Genomic DNA, 19,136 nt, shown 5'->3' with positions numbered 1-19,136 from the left:
GTGGATTTGAAAATGTGATTATTTTATCACTTATACCATAGACTGGAACAGTATACCAATGCAGTCTATGGGATTACTGTCGGCTTCCTACTAAGTGCTGCTGCAGGCAGGCTTAACAGGCAGTTTTCTATGGGAGCCTGAGATCCTTCACAAAGCACCAGACTGCCATAGCAACAAATTTTTCAGCAGGTGGTGTGGTGGGTTAGCTCTTCTCCGGGGGTCATTCCACAGATACAGTACACCAGGTTTCAGGACACCAGGTTTCAGCTCCAAACATTGCATTTATTGTGCAAAACAAACATAATACAAAACAAATACCTGCCCGGCTGGGCTCTAACTAAACATAGTGCAGAATCCCTGACTCACCTATAGAGTGCTGTTCAGACACGGTCATAACATGCGGCTTTCTCAATTAGCCCAGCAGCCTCCAGGCTGTAGCAAACGCAAGTCCCTTTGGGGGATTGTGGTCCAGCAGTCCTCCCGACTCTGACCTTGTGGCCCTTGTACCGCAGGCGTCACTGCGTCCCACAAATTCAAGGCTGTCACTTAGCCTCGTGGTCCCTCAGCCTAGCCCAGCTGAGGCCACACAGACAGAGCCTCCAGGCTGATTACAACCAGCTTGTGTCACCTGTGGTGGAACGGGGTGTGGACCGCACTATCCACCCCTTCCTTGCCTCCAACCTGCATAAGACTTGTCACTGTCTCACAGTGGTCAGAGAATAGAGGCAGCCCACACCCACTGTGTAACCACAGAGATGTAGTCGCAGCTTGTGAGCCTGTTGCATCAATACCCCACATGCAACTGATGTAAATATACATCATCTTCTGTTGAGTTGAAGGGGTTAAAGTAGTTTTTAAGTTAAGCGGATTGTCCAGCAATCCAGAAAAAAAGCTTTACTCACCTGCTAATGGTCCTTCTCTGGGTCTAGCTTTCAGGGCTTCCAGTCCCTGTTGGACTAGAAGTGATAATGTAATATCTATTGTTCATGTGACCACTCAACCAATCACTAACTTCATGTGTTCATCAACAGCACATGACCGCTATGGCCAGTGTTTGGTTGAGTTGTCACATGAACAATGGATGTGATGTCTTAATTTCCAGTCCAAGAAGAAGACAAGAAGTCCCAGGGACTGTACCCTTAGCATTAGTATGAAGGAACCTTCAGCAGTTGAGTAAAACTTTTTCTTTGTTTTAAAAGCCTGCCCTGATAATTTTAAAACGTGTCAGACAACCCCTTGTGGGGATTCGCTCTCTCTGGTAGTTAGGACTGGCGGATGCAGTATAGAGGCAAAGTACACAGTTCTTGAATCAAATAGCAATGGGCAGGCAAATTTTTAAACCCACAGGGACTCTTTCTGGCCACAATAGTGATGGAAAAGTTGTTTCAAGGGGACTAACACCAGGACTGTGGCATGCCGGAGGGGGATCCATGGCAAACTCCCATGGAAAATTACATAGTTGACGCAGAGTTAGATTTTAATCCATAAAGGGCATAAATCACCTAACAATCCAATTTTTTTTTTGAACAACGTGGTTTAAAACATCCAGTGTGTGTATTGGATCAGGTATGATGTTGTATCGATCAGGTAGTGTAAGGGTTACGCCCGCTTCACAGACATTAACAGACCAAACTCCCCTTTTAATGCACTGCAAACCACCGCAAACAGTCCATTTGCCAAACCGCAAACTCCCCATTTGCACAAGGTTGGATACCAAGCTAGCCATGTCCCGTTGATGTCATTGAAGGTTTCTTCCTCCACCCAGCCAGGTACAACACCAAGGGTCCCAGAAATTGAATTGATTTTTCGAATGGGGAGATGGTTAAAAAAACGCTGGCTCCCTACCCTTTGTTTGAATCCACACCACGGTCACTGCGTCTGCGCCGTGCAATTTACTGTCCCACCCGATATGAGTGCTATTTCCTGTAGTTCTCTCTTCTCATCAGTTTAATCCCTGTTACATCCCCAATCTGGGGTCCATTTATTAAATAGATTTTTCGAACGGGGAGATGGTTAAAAAATTGCTGGCTCCCTCCCCTTTGTTTGAATCCACGCCACGGTCACTGCGTCTGCGCCGTGCAATTTACTGTCCCACCCGATATGAGTGGTATTTTCTGTAGTACTATTCTCATCAGTTTAATCCCTGTTACGTCCCATATTACCCTGGGTTCACACTTGAGCGTTTTACAGCGTGTTCCTACGCGCTGTAAAACGCACAACAAGGAGAAACCAATGCTTCCCTATCAGCATGGTTCTCACCTGGGCGTTTTACAGCGCGTACGATCGCGCTGTAAAACGCCCGACGCTCAAACAAGTACCTGACCCTTTTTTTGAGCGTTTGTCGCGCGTTCCCGTACAATAGACTTTCGGGAACGCGCGACAATGTGTGCACGCCTGTCTCTGTATGCGCGCTTGTAAACGCCCGTACAAGCGCGCATACAGAGCGCTCCTTTCGGAACGCTCAGGTCTGAAGCCAGCGTTAGGGATTGCCTTTCGTGAAAAAAAATTTAGGCCGGGTATCTTCGTCTGCCTTCACAGTGACAGACCAAACTCTGATACACCAAACTGAATTGATTTTAGGAATCGGGAGATGGAAAAAGCAGCTTGGTCGGTCCTCTTACTCCCAAGTTGGGGCACTGCGCGTGCACGGAGCAATGTGCTGTGACACCCTATATGAGTGGTGTCTTAACTAGTCCTATTCCTATCAGTTTAATCCCTGTTACGTCTTCTATCCGGGGACGTGTGTCAAATTGATTAACCATTGTCGAATTAACGAACCATTGCGACATCCTGGAATAATTTAGTTCTGAGCTTTGTACTTGCTTTGTATTGGAATTGATGGGGATTTTTTAAATTGTCTGCATTATTTCTAATAAACTATTAAGAGACTTTATTATGATTAATAACAACTTAAAAAAAGCTAAATAAAAAAATATTTTTTTTTCTATGAAAAAAACATCCAGCCGCCCTGATCGCTTTTGGTCTGATCATAATGAAGCAACGGCCTTATTATCTGGGGTGTGGCAACATTGCCAACACACTCATAGAGGTGATGATCGTATCATTGTGATACGCAAGCCCCTTCACCACAACAAGGTAACGATCACGAAAGGGGAATTGACACTTGTATGTGCCTTTTTTTTGTTTTTGCATCCACAGTGCAGCACCAATAGCCAGAAAAATCAGGCATGTACACATGTCTGAAAAACAACGTTATTGTTGCAGCCGCTGTTGTAGCAGCGGCTGGAAAAATTGATGTTTTCAAGGCAGAAAGGTGACTAAAACATTGCGGCTTGAACTCTAGTTGGTGGCGGAGAATTCACAAAAGTCATCCGGTATGCAGACATTAAATACAGCAGCGTGGGGACCATTTTGAGGCCAAGGCATGTCATCAGGCCTTTTGTTAGTTAAACGTATCCCCTACTGTCAGTCCCTTCAGGATCCATAGAACCTACACAGAGAAATGCCAGACCGCTTATACTATTCAAAATCTTTATTACAAAAAATCACAAATATTTGCATGATTAAACATAAAAACAATACAGTGCAGGAGATAAAAACGACATCACTGGAGGAGATCTACAGCGGATCTAAGTCCATATGTATTCAACATGATTTTCACTTTTTAAAGTGCATGTGCAGCAGAATGACAAATAAATGTATAACAAATATTAAGTAAGTCTTTGGACATTTACCCATGCTGTTTCTCCTCCAGGATGGCGCCAACCCCTAACAAAAACCCCTTTGGGTGTGGAGACCCATAAGCCCCATATTAAAGAAATGAGGAGAAACCAGTGGATTCATTGAGACCACTCGGATGCAATGTACCCAACTTCCAGATCCATTTGCATTCGAGCTGTCCCAATCTTTTAGTTATGTTACCACCCCTGATATTTTTTATAACACAGTCTATCGCCCGCACCTTAAAGTGTAGTGGACTGCAGTCGTGATACGCCTTAAAATGCCTTGCCACCGGTTTTAGATTGGACAGATCTTCTTCGCTAGCTGCTGCTCTTATGTCCCTAACGTGTTCTCGTACTCTCACCTTTAGTTCTCTTGTGGTCAAACCCACATAAATTTTTGGACAGGGACATTTTGCGTAGTACACGACTGCAGTGCTGGTGCAGGAGAGACACTGCGTTATTTTGAACGTTTTCATGTGAGTCGAATCCTCAAAAGAATTTGCTCGTTCCATGTTTGGACATGCTATACACTTTCCACATGGGACAAAACCCCATTTGGGTTTTCCAATTCCTGGAAACAATGATTGATTCTGCTTCACAAATAAACTGCGTACAAGGTGATCTTTTAGATTTTTTGATCGTCTGGCTGTTACAATGGGATACGGTGCAAGATATTTTGTCAAGATGGGATCAGTCATTAAAACAGGCCACGATCTCCCCAGGACCTCTTTCATCTCCATCCACCTTCCATGATAGCCTGTGATGAAACGTGTCTTGCTATCACTGGTCCTTTGGTTTCCAGAAAACAGAAGGTCTTGTCTAGAGCATATCTTTGCCCTCCTGTAGGCCTTCTTGATCGCGCGTTGACTGTATCCACGTTTAGTGAATCTCTCTTTTAGTTGATGGGCTTGTTGCTCAAAAATTTCGTCTGTTGAACAAATCCTCCGGGCCCGAAGGAATTGCCCCGTCGGGATCGAATTAATCATCTGTGATGGATGAGATGAAGATGCATGCAGATATGAGTTTACTGCTGTCGGTTTTCTAAATATATTTGTTACTATGGATCCATCACCACCCCTTTCCAATTGCACATCCAGAAATTCAATGGATTCCCTATTATGTTTATACGTTAGTTTGATGTTCTTGCAATTATTATTTAGTATCCCGAAAAAATCATTTAACTCCTCTGTACTTCCCTGCCAGATCATAAATACATCGTCGATGTACCGCGCCCAAAAGGTGACGCGGTCCATCGACGTGTACTGATCTGACAGGAATAGGTCCCTCTCCCACAGCCCCAGGAACAAATTGGCATATGACGGTGCACAGGGCGCCCCCATTGCCGTACCCTGGAGCTGTAGGTAGAAGGACCCCCCAAAGGAGAAGAAATTTTTTGTCAAAACGAAGGATAGGAGTTCCACCAGGAATCCTCTCCTACTAATGTCTATGTTTTCTTGCATTAGAAAAAAGTCAACAGCCTGGATACCATCTGAGTGTCTAATACTTGTATATAGTGACTCGACGTCACACGTCACCATGAGTGTGTCATCCCCAAGATGAACACCATCAATCTTACGCAGAAAATCTGTCGTATCTTTAATATACGAGGGAAGACTACACACTATATTTTTTAACTGGGAATCCAAATATCTCCCCACTTTCTCCGTTAGGCTCCCACGGCCTGAAATGATCGGCCTACCAGGCGGTACTTTGGCATTTTTGTGAACCTTGGGTAATAGGTATAGGGTGGGTATCACCGGTTCTTTGACAATCAGAGCATCATGTAGATTTTTTGATATTATTTGATTGTCAACCGCTTTCCCCAGGATTTCACACAGGTTACTCTCAAATGATTGTAATGGGTTGAACGTTAGTTTTTTATAACATTCTTTCTCCCTCAGTTGTCTATAGGCTTCTCGTTCATATAAGCTGTGGGGCCATATAACAATATTACCCCCCTTATCAGAGGGTTTGAATACCACATCCTTTAGTCTCCCAAGGGTCTTCAAACTCTGCCGTTGTGCTCCTGACAAATTGTCTTTTGGAGTAAATACCGCCATGCTTTCAAATTCTTTGGAGACAAGTTTTACAAATAAATCAACTGCAGGGCATAATGACAGTGGAGGAAATTTTTTAGACTTACATTTTATGGAAACCGGAATTTCCTCCAAGGTATGTGACTCGTCTTCTCCTGCTAATTCCTCCAATGTTTGTACTGCCTGTAGCTCTTCCACAGTGGAAAGAGACCCAGGATCGCCCTCTTTATGATGCCATCTCTTAAAAAGAGGAGGGAGCGGGCGAAAAGATGTAAATCCTTTACTGCTGTAAATGAATCGAAATGCGCACAGGGAGAGAATGTTAAACCCTTCTCCAGCAGTGATACATCTGCTGGTGTCAAGATATAATCCGATAAATTAATTACCTTTAGCCCGTCACGATCGCTATTATTCCTTCTATCTCCAAAGGGCCTCCTCTTTCCATTTGAGGTTGATCCGGGTGGTATCTTTCTTTTCTGTGTAGTACCAGATCTAGTCAATCTTCCATCTGACTCCTGGTTATCGGAGATTGATGACAAAGACAATGTTGACGATGTCCGATTCCAGGAGGTGTAATTCCCTCTTCTCTGCTGGTGTGTATTCTTCCGTCTCCATTTATATACATGTTTCTGTTGGAAGTCCTCACAGTCTCTGGTGAATTTCCTTGATTTCACTTCTTGAATTTCTTTTTCCCATTTTTCGAAATTTTTGTTCAACATGCCCTCAAATATCACCAGGGATTCTTTACTACATTCTTGTTTCAAGGTAACCTGTAGCTTCTCAATATCTGTATCTAGTGAAGTGAGAGTCTGGCTATTATGTTTCACTACCAGATTCATTAACTTCCTTGCTGATTCCGTACATATTTCTTCCCAGCTAGATAGAAAACTTTCACTGTCAATATCAAAGGATGGTGTCACCTGTATACGTAGGCCACGTGGTATCAAATCCATCTGAAGGTACCTCTCCAGGAATGCTTTATTCCACCATGTTTTTGTCCTTCTATGGAAGAGGGGGTTGGCGCCATCCTGGAGGAGAAACAGCATGGGTAAATGTCCAAAGACTTACTTAATATTTGTTATACATTTATTTGTCATTCTGCTGCACATGCACTTTAAAAAGTGAAAATCATGTTGAATACATATGGACTTAGATCCGCTGTAGATCTCCTCCAGTGATGTCGTTTTTATCTCCTGCACTGTATAGTTTTTATGTTTAATCATGCAAATATTTGTGATTTTTTGTAATAAAGATTTTGAATAGTATAAGCGGTCTGGCATTTCTCTGTGTAGGTTCTATATATATATGATAGCTGCCATAGGCTTAGTCAATTACTTGGATAGAGTAATCATCCCTCGGTTGAGGTGGATATCGGATGTTGTTCCCTTCAGGATCCATGCCTCATTCATCTTAATGAAGGTGAGGTAATCAACACATTTTTGACCGAGGCGACTTCTTTTGTCAGTGACAATGCCTCCTGCTGCACTGAAGGTCCTTTCTGACAGGACACTTGAAGTGGGGCAGGCCAGAAGTTCTATCGCAAACTGGGATAGCTCAGGCCACAGGTCAAGCCTGCACACCCAGTAGTCAAGGGGTTCATCGCTCCTCAGAGTGTCGATATCTGTAGTTAAGGCGAGGAATTCTGCCACCTGTCGGTTGAGTCGTTCTCTAAGGCTGGATCCCGAAGGGCTGTGGCGATGTGTAGGACTGAAAAAGCTCTGCATGTCCTCCATCAACAACACATCTGTAAAGCGTCCTGTCCTTGCCGCCGTGGTCGTGGTAGGAGGAGGATTACTTTCACCTCTTCCCCTGTTAGATTCCCGTTGTGCTGTGACACCCCCCTTATAAGCTGTGTAAAGCATATTTTTTTGTTTGGTTTTGAACTGCTGCATCCTTTCTGACTTCCGGTAATTTGGTAACATTTCCGCCACTTTCTGCTTATACCAGGGGTCTAGTAGCGTGGCCACCCAGTACAGGTCGTTCTCCTTCATCCTTTTTATACGAGGGTCCCTCAACAGACATGACAGCATGAAAGACCCCATTTGCACAAGGTTGGATGCCGAGCTACTCATTTCCCGTTCCTCCTCCTCACTGATGTCATTGACGGTCTGTTCTTCCCCCCAGCCACGTACAAGACCACAGGTCCCAGATAGGTGACAACAACGAGCACCCTGGGATGCCTGCTGTGGTTGGTCTTCCTCCTCCTCAAAGCCACATTCCTCCTCTGACTCCTCTTCGTCATACTCCTCTTGCAGCTTTGCCGCAGGTCCAGCAAGCGATGATGACAAGGCTGTTTCTGGTGGTGATGGTGACCACAACTCTTCCTCTTCACGCTCATCTACAGCCTGATCCAGGACTCTTCGCAGGGCACGCTCCAGGAAGAAAACAAATGGGATGAGGTCGCTGATGGTGCCTTCGGTGCGACTGACTAGGTTTTTCACCTCCTCAAAAGGACGCATGAGCCTACAGACATTGCGCATGAGCGTCCAGTAACGTGGCAAAAAAATTCCCAGCTCCGCAGAGGCTGTCCTAGCACCCCAGTCATACAAATACTCGTTGACTTCTTTTTCTTGTTGGAGCAGGCGGTCGAACATTAGGAGTGTTGAATTCCAACGTGTTGGGCTTTCGCAAATCAAGCGCCTCACTGGCATGTTGTTTCGGCGCTGAATGTCTGCAAAGTGCGCTATGGCCGTGTAGGAACGCCTGAAATGGCCACACACCTTCCTGGCCTGCTTGAGGACGTCCTGTAAGCCTGGGTACTTAGACACAAAGCGTTGTACGATGAGATTCAACACATGTGCCAGCACGGCACATGTGACAACTTGCCCAAATTAAATGCCGCCAACAAATTGCTTCCATTGTCACACACCAGTTTGCCGATCTCCAGTTGGTGCGGGGTCAGCCACTGATCCACCTGTGCGTTTAGGGCGGACAGGAGTGCTGGTCCGGTGTGGCTCTCTGCTTTCAGGCAAGTCAACCCCAAGACAGCGTGACACTGTCGTATCCGGGATGTGGAATAGCCCCTGGGGAGCTGGGGGGGGTTCAGTTGATGTGCAGCCAGACGCCGCAGCAGAAGAGGACTCAGCCAAGGAGGTTATGGAAGAGGATGGAGTAGGAGGAGTAGAGAAGGAGGCAGTAGGCCTGCCTGCAAGTCGTGGCGGTGTCACCAACTCCGCTGCAGAGCCACGCATTCCATGCTTGGCAGCCGTCAGAAGGTTGACCCAATGCGCAGTGTAGGTGATATACCTGCCCTGACCGTGGTTTGCAGACCAGGTATCAGTGGTCAGATGGACCCTTGCCCCAACACTGTATGCCAGAGATGCCATGACTTCCTTTTCAATAACGGAGTAGAGGTTTGGGATTGCCTTATTAGAAAAAAAAATTCATCCGGGTACCTTCCACTGTGGTGTCCCAATAGCGACAAATTTTTTGAAGGCCTCAGACTCCACCAGCTGGTATGGTAAAAGCTGGCGGGCTAAGAGTTCCGTCAAGCCAGCTGTCAGACACCGGGCAAGGGGGTGACTCTGTGACATTGGCTTCTTACGCTCAAACATTTCCTTAACAGACACCTGACTGTGGGCAGATGAGATGGAACTGCTCAAGGTGAGAGGCGGAGTGGCGGGTGGTTGATAGGGGCAAGGAGGACAGCAGTGGTTGACGTGGCAGAAGATGCTGGACCAGGAGGAGGATGGTGGCTTTGAGCTTGTGTGCTGCTTCTACTCGTCATCATGTGTTGATCCCATAGGCGTTTGTGATGTGCCATCATGTGCCTTTGCAAAGCAGTTGTACCTAGGTGGGTGTTCGATTTCCCACGACTCAGTTTCTTTTGGCACAGGTTGTAAATGGCATCGCTGTTGTCAGAGGCAGACACACAAAAAAAATGCCACACTGCTGAGCTTTGCAATGACGGCATTCTGGTGGTGGCAACAGCATGCGTTGATTGGCGTGCTGTCTGGCTGACCCCGGGTGCCGATACATGCTGTCTGACTGTGCCACTAGCTCCTTGCGATGACCTCCCCCTGCTTCCAACTCGTCTCCTCCTTCACTCTGTCTCCCCTTCTGAACTTTCCCCCTGTTCTTCTCTTCGAACAAGCACCCATGTGGCATCCACGGACACATCGTCATCATCAACCGCTTCACTTGTATCTGACACCTCAGCAAAGGAAGCAGCAGCGGGTACAACATCATCATCACACTGTACGTCCATCTGTGTAATGCTGCCTGACTGAGACATATCCCTGTTATCTACATCCCCTGGCAATAATGGTTGTGCATCACTAATTTCATCCAACTGATGTGTAAATAACTCCTCTGAGGGATCAAGTGAAGCGGCTGTGGTGGCTGTGGTGGCTGTGGTGGTAGTGGTGGTGGTGGCAGAGGGCGGGAGAGTGGTGACCAAAGCTGAGCTGGAGAAGGATGGTGCGTCAAGGCTTTTAGTGGAAGCTGTTGAAGATTGGGTGTCCTGTGTAAGCCAGTCAACTATTTTCTCAGAATTTTTTGGGTTCAGGGTATGTGGCCTCTGAACACTGGGCATTATTCCAGGGCCAGTGGAAATCACAGCACCACGGCGTGGCCTGCCTCTGCCTGTCATTTTTTATTAGATAAGTGTTACTATGCGTTCAAGGTACTGTGCCACTCTATATCAGTGGTGGGCAGTGGGCACAGTACAGTCTGTGTGGGCCTGGCTGACACACACGGGCTTGCAAATGTGATTAGATCACAGTTAAATTTTAAATATAATTTTTTTTCCTGAAAGGTATTTGGGTGAATGACACCCTGTAACGGTATGAGTGCAGGCCGAACCAGCCACTAGCCAGTGGCCACAATACAGTATGTGTGGGGGCCTGACACACACGGGCTTGCAAATGTGATTAGATCACAGAAAAATCTTAAATATAATTTTTTTTTATCTGCAAGGTATTTTCTGTCACACCCTGTATGAATGGTGTGCACTGTGCACACAGTGCTGTCTATGACTGAGCCTGCAGCCTGTCACACACAGGCAGCCAGGCAACTGCAATATATATATATATATATATATATATATGAAAAAGAAAAAAAAAAGCAGACTGATGTACCAGCCTGGAAAAGGGATTTTTGGGGTGCTGTCTGGATGCTGTCCTTACAGCAGATGAGTCTGTGGACACAGAACACTGCCCTAGCTAACGCGTTCCCTATTGAATCAGCAGTAGCAGCACTCTCCCTCCTCTCTCTGTGAAAGCAGATTCCGAATGAATCTAAAATGGATGCTGTCCTGGAGGTGGGAGGGTCTGGGAGGGAGGGTCTGCTGCTGATTGGCTGAAATGTCTATGCTGACTGTGAGTTAGAGGGTCAAAGTTTACTCAATGATGATGTATAGGGGGCGGACCGAACATTGCATATGTTCGCCCGCAGCGGCGAACGCTAACAAGCTATGTTCGCCGGGAACTATTCGCCGGCGAATAGTTTGGGACATCACTAGTGTTTATTCACACATTGGTGTATAACAAAATGCAGATAAGGTGTATCACAAAACGCAGGTGGCTTGGTGTTTGTTCACACACAAGGAAAGCGTATAAACAATAAAATTCACCTTTTCTCCTGGGTGTTAATTCACACCCTGTGATCCATTCAGCCTCATCAAGTCCATAGGCGGCCAGTTCGCCTTTAGAGGGGCCTGAGTCCTCCAGCCTGGCTCAAACCTCAAATCCCAGCACAGCCCTCAGTTTATAGCACACAGACTCCTGAGCTCCACTGTCAGAGGGAGGTAAATACACATTCCTGGCAGTGTTGGATGGGTTTTATGCCTGGCAAAATCTGGCCTGGAACATGGGGAGCAGTCACCCACCCAGCACTTTGACTGCTCCCAGTAAGAGCCATCCTGGATCAGCTATAACAGCTATGCTAAATCTTTAGGTGTTAATTAGTAATAGCTGCTGCTGACACATTAAATATCGGTTCTTACTTCACCGAGGCCAACAACCTCGGTGACACATACCTTCCATCCACGATGATTTCAGGTACCTTCTTACATACCCCCCCTTTGTTCAACCCCGAGGGGGTGAACCCCTGCCATACAGTATACCCGGGACAGGGCATCCATGTTTCCTTGCAACCGGCCTGCCCTGTGTTCCACGGAGAACTTAAAGTTCTGTGAGGACAGGAACCACCTGGTGACTCGGGCATTTCTCATCTATTTGAGAGGGTAGTGGTCAGTCACCAGGCGGAACTTTCTCCCCAGTAAATAGTAGCGGAGAGACTCAAATGCCCACTTGATAGCCTGGCACTCTCTCTCCACTAGGATATACCTGGTTTCGGCTGGGGTGAGCTTGCGGCTTAAAAAGACAACAGGATTCTCCTCCCCATTGACTTCCTGAGACAGTACAGCACTGAGGCCTACTTCAGAGGCATCTCTCTGTACCACGAACCCCCTATTGAATTTGGGCGTCATCGAAACCATTGACCCTCACAGGGCCGACAGGTAAGCCGAAGCATACTGACGATGTGGTCATAGCACAATATCCATTAGCCTTTGGAAAGTAACGGGGGCACCATGCAGACCAAAGCCAGTAACTTACTGCCACCTAGCCAGTAACTTACTGTCCACTGTCGGTACTAGAACCAAAACCCGATCTCCCGGGTGTAAGATCCTGACCAGAACCTGACGATTATACACCCGACTTTGAACTTTACCAGCGGCAACACGGTTTCCATACGTTCCTGCATCTGGGTGACAAATTCAACAACACTTTTATATGGTCTGGCTTGTTGCTCCCATGCCTCTTTGGCTATATCCAACAGACCGCATGGATGTCTGCCATATAGTAGTTCGAAGGGAGAGAACCCAGTAGAGGCCTAGGGCACTTCTCGCACTGCGAACATAAGATAGGGCAGAAGGAGGTCCCAGTTCTTTCCATCCTTAGCTACTACTCATTTTAATATAGTTTTTAAATTTTGATTAAACCTTTCTACTAGGCCATCAGTTTGCGGGTGATAGACGGATGTCCATATCTGTTTGATTTTCAGCAACTTACAGAGCTCCTGCATGACCTTGGACATAAAAGGAGTCCCCTGGTCAGTCAGAACCTCTTTGGGTATCCCAACTCGAGAAAAATCTCTATTAACTCTTTTGCTATGAGTTTGGCCAATGTATGTCACAGTTGCACAGCCTCCGGGTACCGAGTAGCGTAGTCCAGGACGACCAAGATGTGTTGGTGCCCTGTAGCGGACTTTGGTACTAGGCCTATGAGATGCATAGCGATCCTCTCAAATGGTACCTCGATAATCTGGAGGGGCACTAAGGGACTGCGGAACAGGTGCGGGTGGATAGTGGTTTGGCAGGTCAGGCAAGACTTACAAAAGTAATCGACCTCTCTAAGAACACTGTGAAACCTTTGTAGTATCCGGTCCTGTCTCTTCTGCTGTCTCAGATGACCCAGAGAACATGTTGGTGGGCTAACTCTAACACGAGTTTTCGATAGGCCCTGGGTACCACCAACTGTTCAACAGGTTCACCCCGCAGCTAGTTTACCCGATATAGCAAATTCTGGTGGACCTCAAAGCGGGGAAACATCGACTTGGCCCCAGGTTGCAGGGGTACACCATCAAGTATTACCACATATTCCCAGGCCCGGGATAGGGTTGGGTCTCAGCATTGGACTGTACCGAAATTCTCCCCGGAGACATTGAGGTCTGCCGTCCCCCTGAACAAGGCCATTCTCCTGGGCTTATTCCTGTCTCAGGGGTATCCTTAACCGCTTTAAGTCCGCCCATAGGATATAAACGTCCTATGGGTGGACCTCTATTTCTGAAAGCACGTTTTAAAACGTCCTTTCAGAAATAGCAGCTGCACGCTAATCGTGCAGCTGCTGATCGGGTTGCCCGCTGTCAGTGACAGCAGGGCAACCCAGAGAGAAGGCAGGGACAGTGCCGAGGTGTCCCTGCCTTCCGGATCGCTGCAGACACAGCGCTCACCGAGCGCTGTGTCTGCAGAGCAGGAAGCGCTGTGCGCTTCCTGTTCCGGCCCGGCGGTCATGTGACCGCCGGGACCGGAGAGTGCAGGAGCTGTGTGAGGTCTTTCAGAGACCTCGATCAGCCCTGCTCTGAGGCTGTACAGCGCAGAATCACGCTGTACAGCCTCTCTGGGGGGTGCATTTCTTCTGTAACTGGGGCTACTATGTCAGCCCCAGTTACAGGAGAAATCAACAGTGAAAAAAAAAAGAAAAAGTGAAGCAAATGTCCCCCAGAGGTCTTGTATGACCTTATGGGGGACGAACAGTGTAAAATAAAATAAAAATAAATAAAGGGTTGAAAAAAATAAAATTAAAAAAAGTTTCACATGTAAAAAAAAAGGTCCCCAAGTAAGAAATAAAAAAAAAAATATAAAAAATAAAAAAAAAATAGACATATTTGGTATTGCCACGTCCGTAAAAACCAGCTCTATAAAAATATCATATGAGCTAACCCCTTGGGGGAACACCGTAAAAAATAAAAATAAAAAAAAATGTGTCAAAACAAGCAATTTTTGTCACCTTGCATCACAAAAGGTGCAACACCAAGTGATCAAAAATGCCTATGTCCCACAAAATGGTACCAATAAAACCGTCACCTCATCCTGCAAAAAATGAGCCCCTACATAAGAAAATATCTCAAAAAATAAAAAAACTATAGCTCTTAGAACATGGAGACACTAAACATCATTTTTTGGTTTCAAAAATGCTATTATTGTGTTAAAGTGAAACAAATAAAAAAAGTATACATATTAGGTATTGCCGCGTCCGTAAAAACCAGCTCTATAAAAATATCACATGAGCTAACCCCTCAGATGAACACCGTAAAAAAATGTAAAAAAAACGGTGTCAAAACAAACAATTTTTGTCACCTTGCATCACAAAAGGTGCAACACCAAGTGATCAAAAACGCGTATGTCCCACAAAATGGTACCAATAAAACCGTCACCTCATCCCGCAAAAAATGAGACCCTACATAAGAAAATCTCTCAAAAAATAAAAAAACTATAGCTCTTAGAACATGATGACACTAAAACATTATTTTTTGGTTTCAAAAATGCTATTATTGTGTTAAAGTGAAACAAATAAAAAAAGTATACATATTAGGTATTGCCGCGTCCGTAAAAAACAGCTCTATAAAAATATCACATGAGCTAACCCCTCAGATGAACACCGTAAAAAAAAAAAAAAACTGTCTCAAAACAAGCTATTTTTGTCACCTTGCATCACAAAGGGTGCAACACCAAGTGATCAAAAACGCTTATGTCCCACAAAATGGTACCAATAAAACCGTAACCTCATCCCGCAAAAAATGAGCCCTACATAAGAAAATCTCTCAAAAAATAAAAAAACTATAGCTATCAGAACATGGACACATTAAAACATTATTTTTTTGTTTCAAAAATGCTATTATTGTGTAAAACTTTAATAAATAAGAAAAAGTATACATATTAGGTATCTCCACATCCGCAACAATCTGCTCTATAAAAATGTCACTTGACTGAACCCCTCAGGTGAACGCTGTAAAAATAAATAAATAGAAACTGTGCTAAAACAACCAATTTTTTGGTCACCTTGCCCCATAAAGTGTTATAATGAATGATCAAAAAATCATATGTACCCAAAAATAGTACTAATAAAACTGGCACCTTATCCCCTAATTTCCAAAATGGGGTCACTTCTTGGGAGTTTCTACTGTAAGGGTGCATCAGGGGGCTTCAAATGGGACATGGCATCTAAAAACCATGTGGAGTTCCTTTTCTTCTGCGCCCTGCCGTGTGCCCATACAGCAGTTTACGACCACATGTGGGGTGTTTCTGTAAACCGCAGAATCTGGGTAATAAATATTGAGTTTTGTTTGGCTGTTAACCATCAATGTGTTAAAGAAAAAATTGGATTAAAATGGAAAATCTGCCCAAAAAGTGAAATTTAAAAATTTGATCTCCATTTTCCTTTAATTCTTGTGGAACGCATAAAGGGTTAACAAAGTTTGTAAAATCAGTTTTGAGTGACTTGAGGGGTGTAGTTTCTACAATGGGGTCATTTATGGGGGTATCCACTATGTAGGCCCCACAAAGTGACTTCAGACCTGAACTGGTCCTTATAAAGTGGGTTTTGGCAATTTTCTTAAAAATTTGAAGAATTTCTTCTAAACTTCTAAGCCTTCTAACGTCCTAAAAAAATAAAATGACATTTCCAAAATGATGCCAACATAAAGTAGACATATGGGGAATGTTAAATAATAAATATTTTATGAGGTATCACTTTCTGTTTTAAAAGCAGAGAAATTGAAATTTAGAAAATTGCGAATTTTTCAAATTTTTGGGTAAATTTGGGATGTTTTCATAAATAAAGGTGAAATATTTTGACTCAAATTTATGACGATCATGAAGTACAATGTGTCACGAGAAAACAATCTCTGAATGACTTGGATAAATAAAGGCGTTCCAAAGTTATTACCACATGAAGTGAGATATGTCAGTTTTGCAAAATTAGGCCTGGTCAGGAAGGGGGCAAATGGCCCAGATGGGAAGTGGTTAACTCTCACAACCGACCATAGGGCAGGGAAACCTGGAAAGTCTCTCCCTATTATGAGATCATAGTGGAGATTTGTGGCAACTGCCACTTCGTGGGTCCACCTGCTTGCCACCCTGGTTAGAGACACCAGCTTGGTGGGGTAGTCTTTCAAGTATCCATGAATGCACATCACCCCAACTTTTAGGCTAGTATACTCAGTGGACTTCACCAGGGTAGCCCTTACCAGGGTCACAAAGCTCCCTGAGTCCAGCAGCGCCTGCGCTTGAGTATCTCCCACTTCCACCTGGCACAAGAGTATCTCCCACTTCCACCTGGTCTAGAGCCTCCAGGGTACCTGTGGCACACAGTTTCCTAGCATATAGTGATTGTTGGTAACCACAATTAGTGTCCATGGGCTCAACCCAATAAGGACACCCAGCCCTGGTGTGGCCAGGTTCCTTACACCGCCAGCAGATTAACTGGGTCTGGCCCATAGGGGAACCACCCGGGGGGGGGGGGGGGGGGTTTCAATGGCTCATACCGGTGGGCCTTTTTGAAAAAGGTGGATTAAGTCATAATACTAGGGTCTTGCAGGCTCAGCCGGCTTAAACCCCCACTCATGTACCCGCTGGGCTCGGACCAACACATTCACCCACAGTCTCACCCTTTACCTTCGGGTAGTCGGCAAGTCGAAATACACAAGCTGGGACTCTGATGCCAGGAAAGGAGCGACGACTTCAGCCCACTGGTCTCGTGGCAGCTTTTTCCTGGTGGCCACTTTCTCGTACATTGTCAGGTTGGTTTCAATGTCGTCTGCGGGTGTCATCTTAAGGATCGCTGCACGGACTGCTTTCCGGGCATCGTGGGCACTTGGGGTTGCTCCTGCTGTTCGCAAAGCCATCACGTATTGTAGCAGCAACTGGTTGGTCTCTTGCTGCTGTTTATTAGCCTCCCGTTGGTGCAGGTTTGCCTCTAGCTGCTGCAGATTAGACTCCATGAGGGCCTTCACAACAGCCTCCATTTTGTTGTGTGGCCCAGGTTGAAATACAGCTAGTTTGATGTAACAGTGCCCAAAATTGCAAACCAAAAAAAAAAATCTGCATTCACTCCAGCCTCACTGCTCCTGCACGCATCCCCCACCAATTGTGGGGATTCACTCTGGTAGTTAGGACTAGCGGATGCAGTATAGAGGCAAAGTACACAATTCTTGAATCAAATAGCGGTGTTTATTCACACATTGGTGTATAACAAAATGTAGATAAAGTGTATCACAAAACGCATGTGGCTTGGTGTTTGTTCACACACAAGGAAAGTCCATAAACAATAAAAGTCACCTTTTCTCCTGGGTGTTAATTCACACCCTGTTAGCCGTTCAGCCTCATCAAGTCCATAGGCAGCCTGTTCGCCTTTAGAGGGGCCTGAGTCCTCCAGCCCGGCTCACACCTCAAATCCCAGCACAGCCCTCAGTTCACAGCACACAGAGGTGCTCCACTGTCAGAGGGAGGTAAATCCACACACCTGGCAGTGCTGGATGGTTTTTATGCCTGGCAAAACCCGGCCTAAAACATGGGGAGTAGTCACCCACCCAGCACTTTGACTACTCCCAGTAAGAAACGTCCCAGATCAGCTATAACCACCATACTAAATCTTTAGGTGTCAATTAGCAATAGCTGCTGCTGACACACAAAATACTGGCTCTTACTTTACCAAGGCCAGGAACCTCGGTGACACATACCTTCCATCCACGATGATTCCAGGTACCTTCTTACAGCCTTTAAGGTTAAGATCAAGGGATCAGCTAAAGTGTCAGAGGGAAGGTTTAGGACTATTGTGAAGAAATACAACAATGAATCATTGATTTCCTGACAGTCCTATTTTTTTCTTTCTAGCTCAATCAATATATAAGAAGAGTTAATTTTACAACTCCTGGTGGAGAATCCATTCACCTTGATGAGAAAGGAAACTTTCCGAGAAGATTTGATCTGGTGAATTATGATGTATATGCTAACCGTACTTTGGAGAAACAAACAGTAGGACATCTCCATGAAGACAATGGTCACTATCAGTTTCCTATCAATGACAGTTTAATCTCTTGGGATCCAAGATTTACCCAGGTAATTATAACAGATAATATATTCCACATTACACAGCAGTGCTGTTCTATACCAGTCCTATAGAAACTTCAATAGGTCACAACTTTAGGATTAATTAACACTACCTCCATAATGTTATCTGCAGTGGTTTACTTGAGGACTAGGGCAGCCTGGTAGAATCTTTATTGTTTTAGTTAGTTGAGCCTAAAGTTTGTAACTAGAGATGAGCAAATTTCTAGAAATTCATATTTTGTTCAGTTCACCGAGAGAGACTATAAGCCAGTCAACACCTAACACTCCTCTGGGAAAGAGATGTGCAAATCAGTTTTCCTTCCAAAAGGAACAGAAAACTAAGTATCACACACCACCACAGTTATACAAAATCCAAGGCTCATCCTTCGGGTTCGTACCGAACGTAGGGATTTTTGGACCCCGGACCCGAACATTTCAATAATAGTTTGGGTTTGGGTTTGGTGTTCAGTGATTTCTTAGCGCTTTTTGAAAGGCTGCAGAGCAGCCAATCAACAAGCGTTTAACTGTGTGAACTTAGAAGCCATCACAGCCATGCCTACTAATGGCATGGCTGTGATTGGCCAGTGTAGCATGTGACCCAGCCTCTATATAAGCTGCAGTCACGTAGCGCTGCACGTCACTCTACTGTGCTCAGCGTAGGGAGACGATGCTGGTGCTTTGAGGGAGAGAATAGGACAGAATCTGTGATCAGAACTCCAATTGAACTCAGCGATCTACATAGATTTAGTTGTGTGGGTGCAGTGCACAATCTTTTTACCCTGCCCTGAGCCCATTGACAGAAAAAAT

The 19,136-nt window shown here is 45.2% G+C and overlaps 1 protein-coding gene across 1 annotated transcript in view; it reads left to right on the top strand.

Moving 5' to 3' along the window:
* Window positions 1-19,136, top strand: part of LOC122935146 (vomeronasal type-2 receptor 26-like) — a 163,956-nt gene that overhangs the window by 106,034 nt on the left and 38,786 nt on the right. Inside the window, exon 4 of the mRNA XM_044290912.1 lies at window positions 18,114-18,338. Coding sequence (XP_044146847.1) covers window positions 18,114-18,338 — 225 coding nt within the window. The remainder of the gene's footprint in view (window positions 1-18,113; window positions 18,339-19,136) is intronic.

The sequence above is a fragment of the Bufo gargarizans genome, chromosome 4 (assembly GCF_014858855.1).
Source record: "Bufo gargarizans isolate SCDJY-AF-19 chromosome 4, ASM1485885v1, whole genome shotgun sequence".
NCBI lineage: Eukaryota > Metazoa > Chordata > Amphibia > Anura > Bufonidae > Bufo > Bufo gargarizans.
The sequence above is the reverse complement of the archived record's forward strand: the minus strand, read 5'-3'. Positions and strand labels throughout refer to the sequence as shown.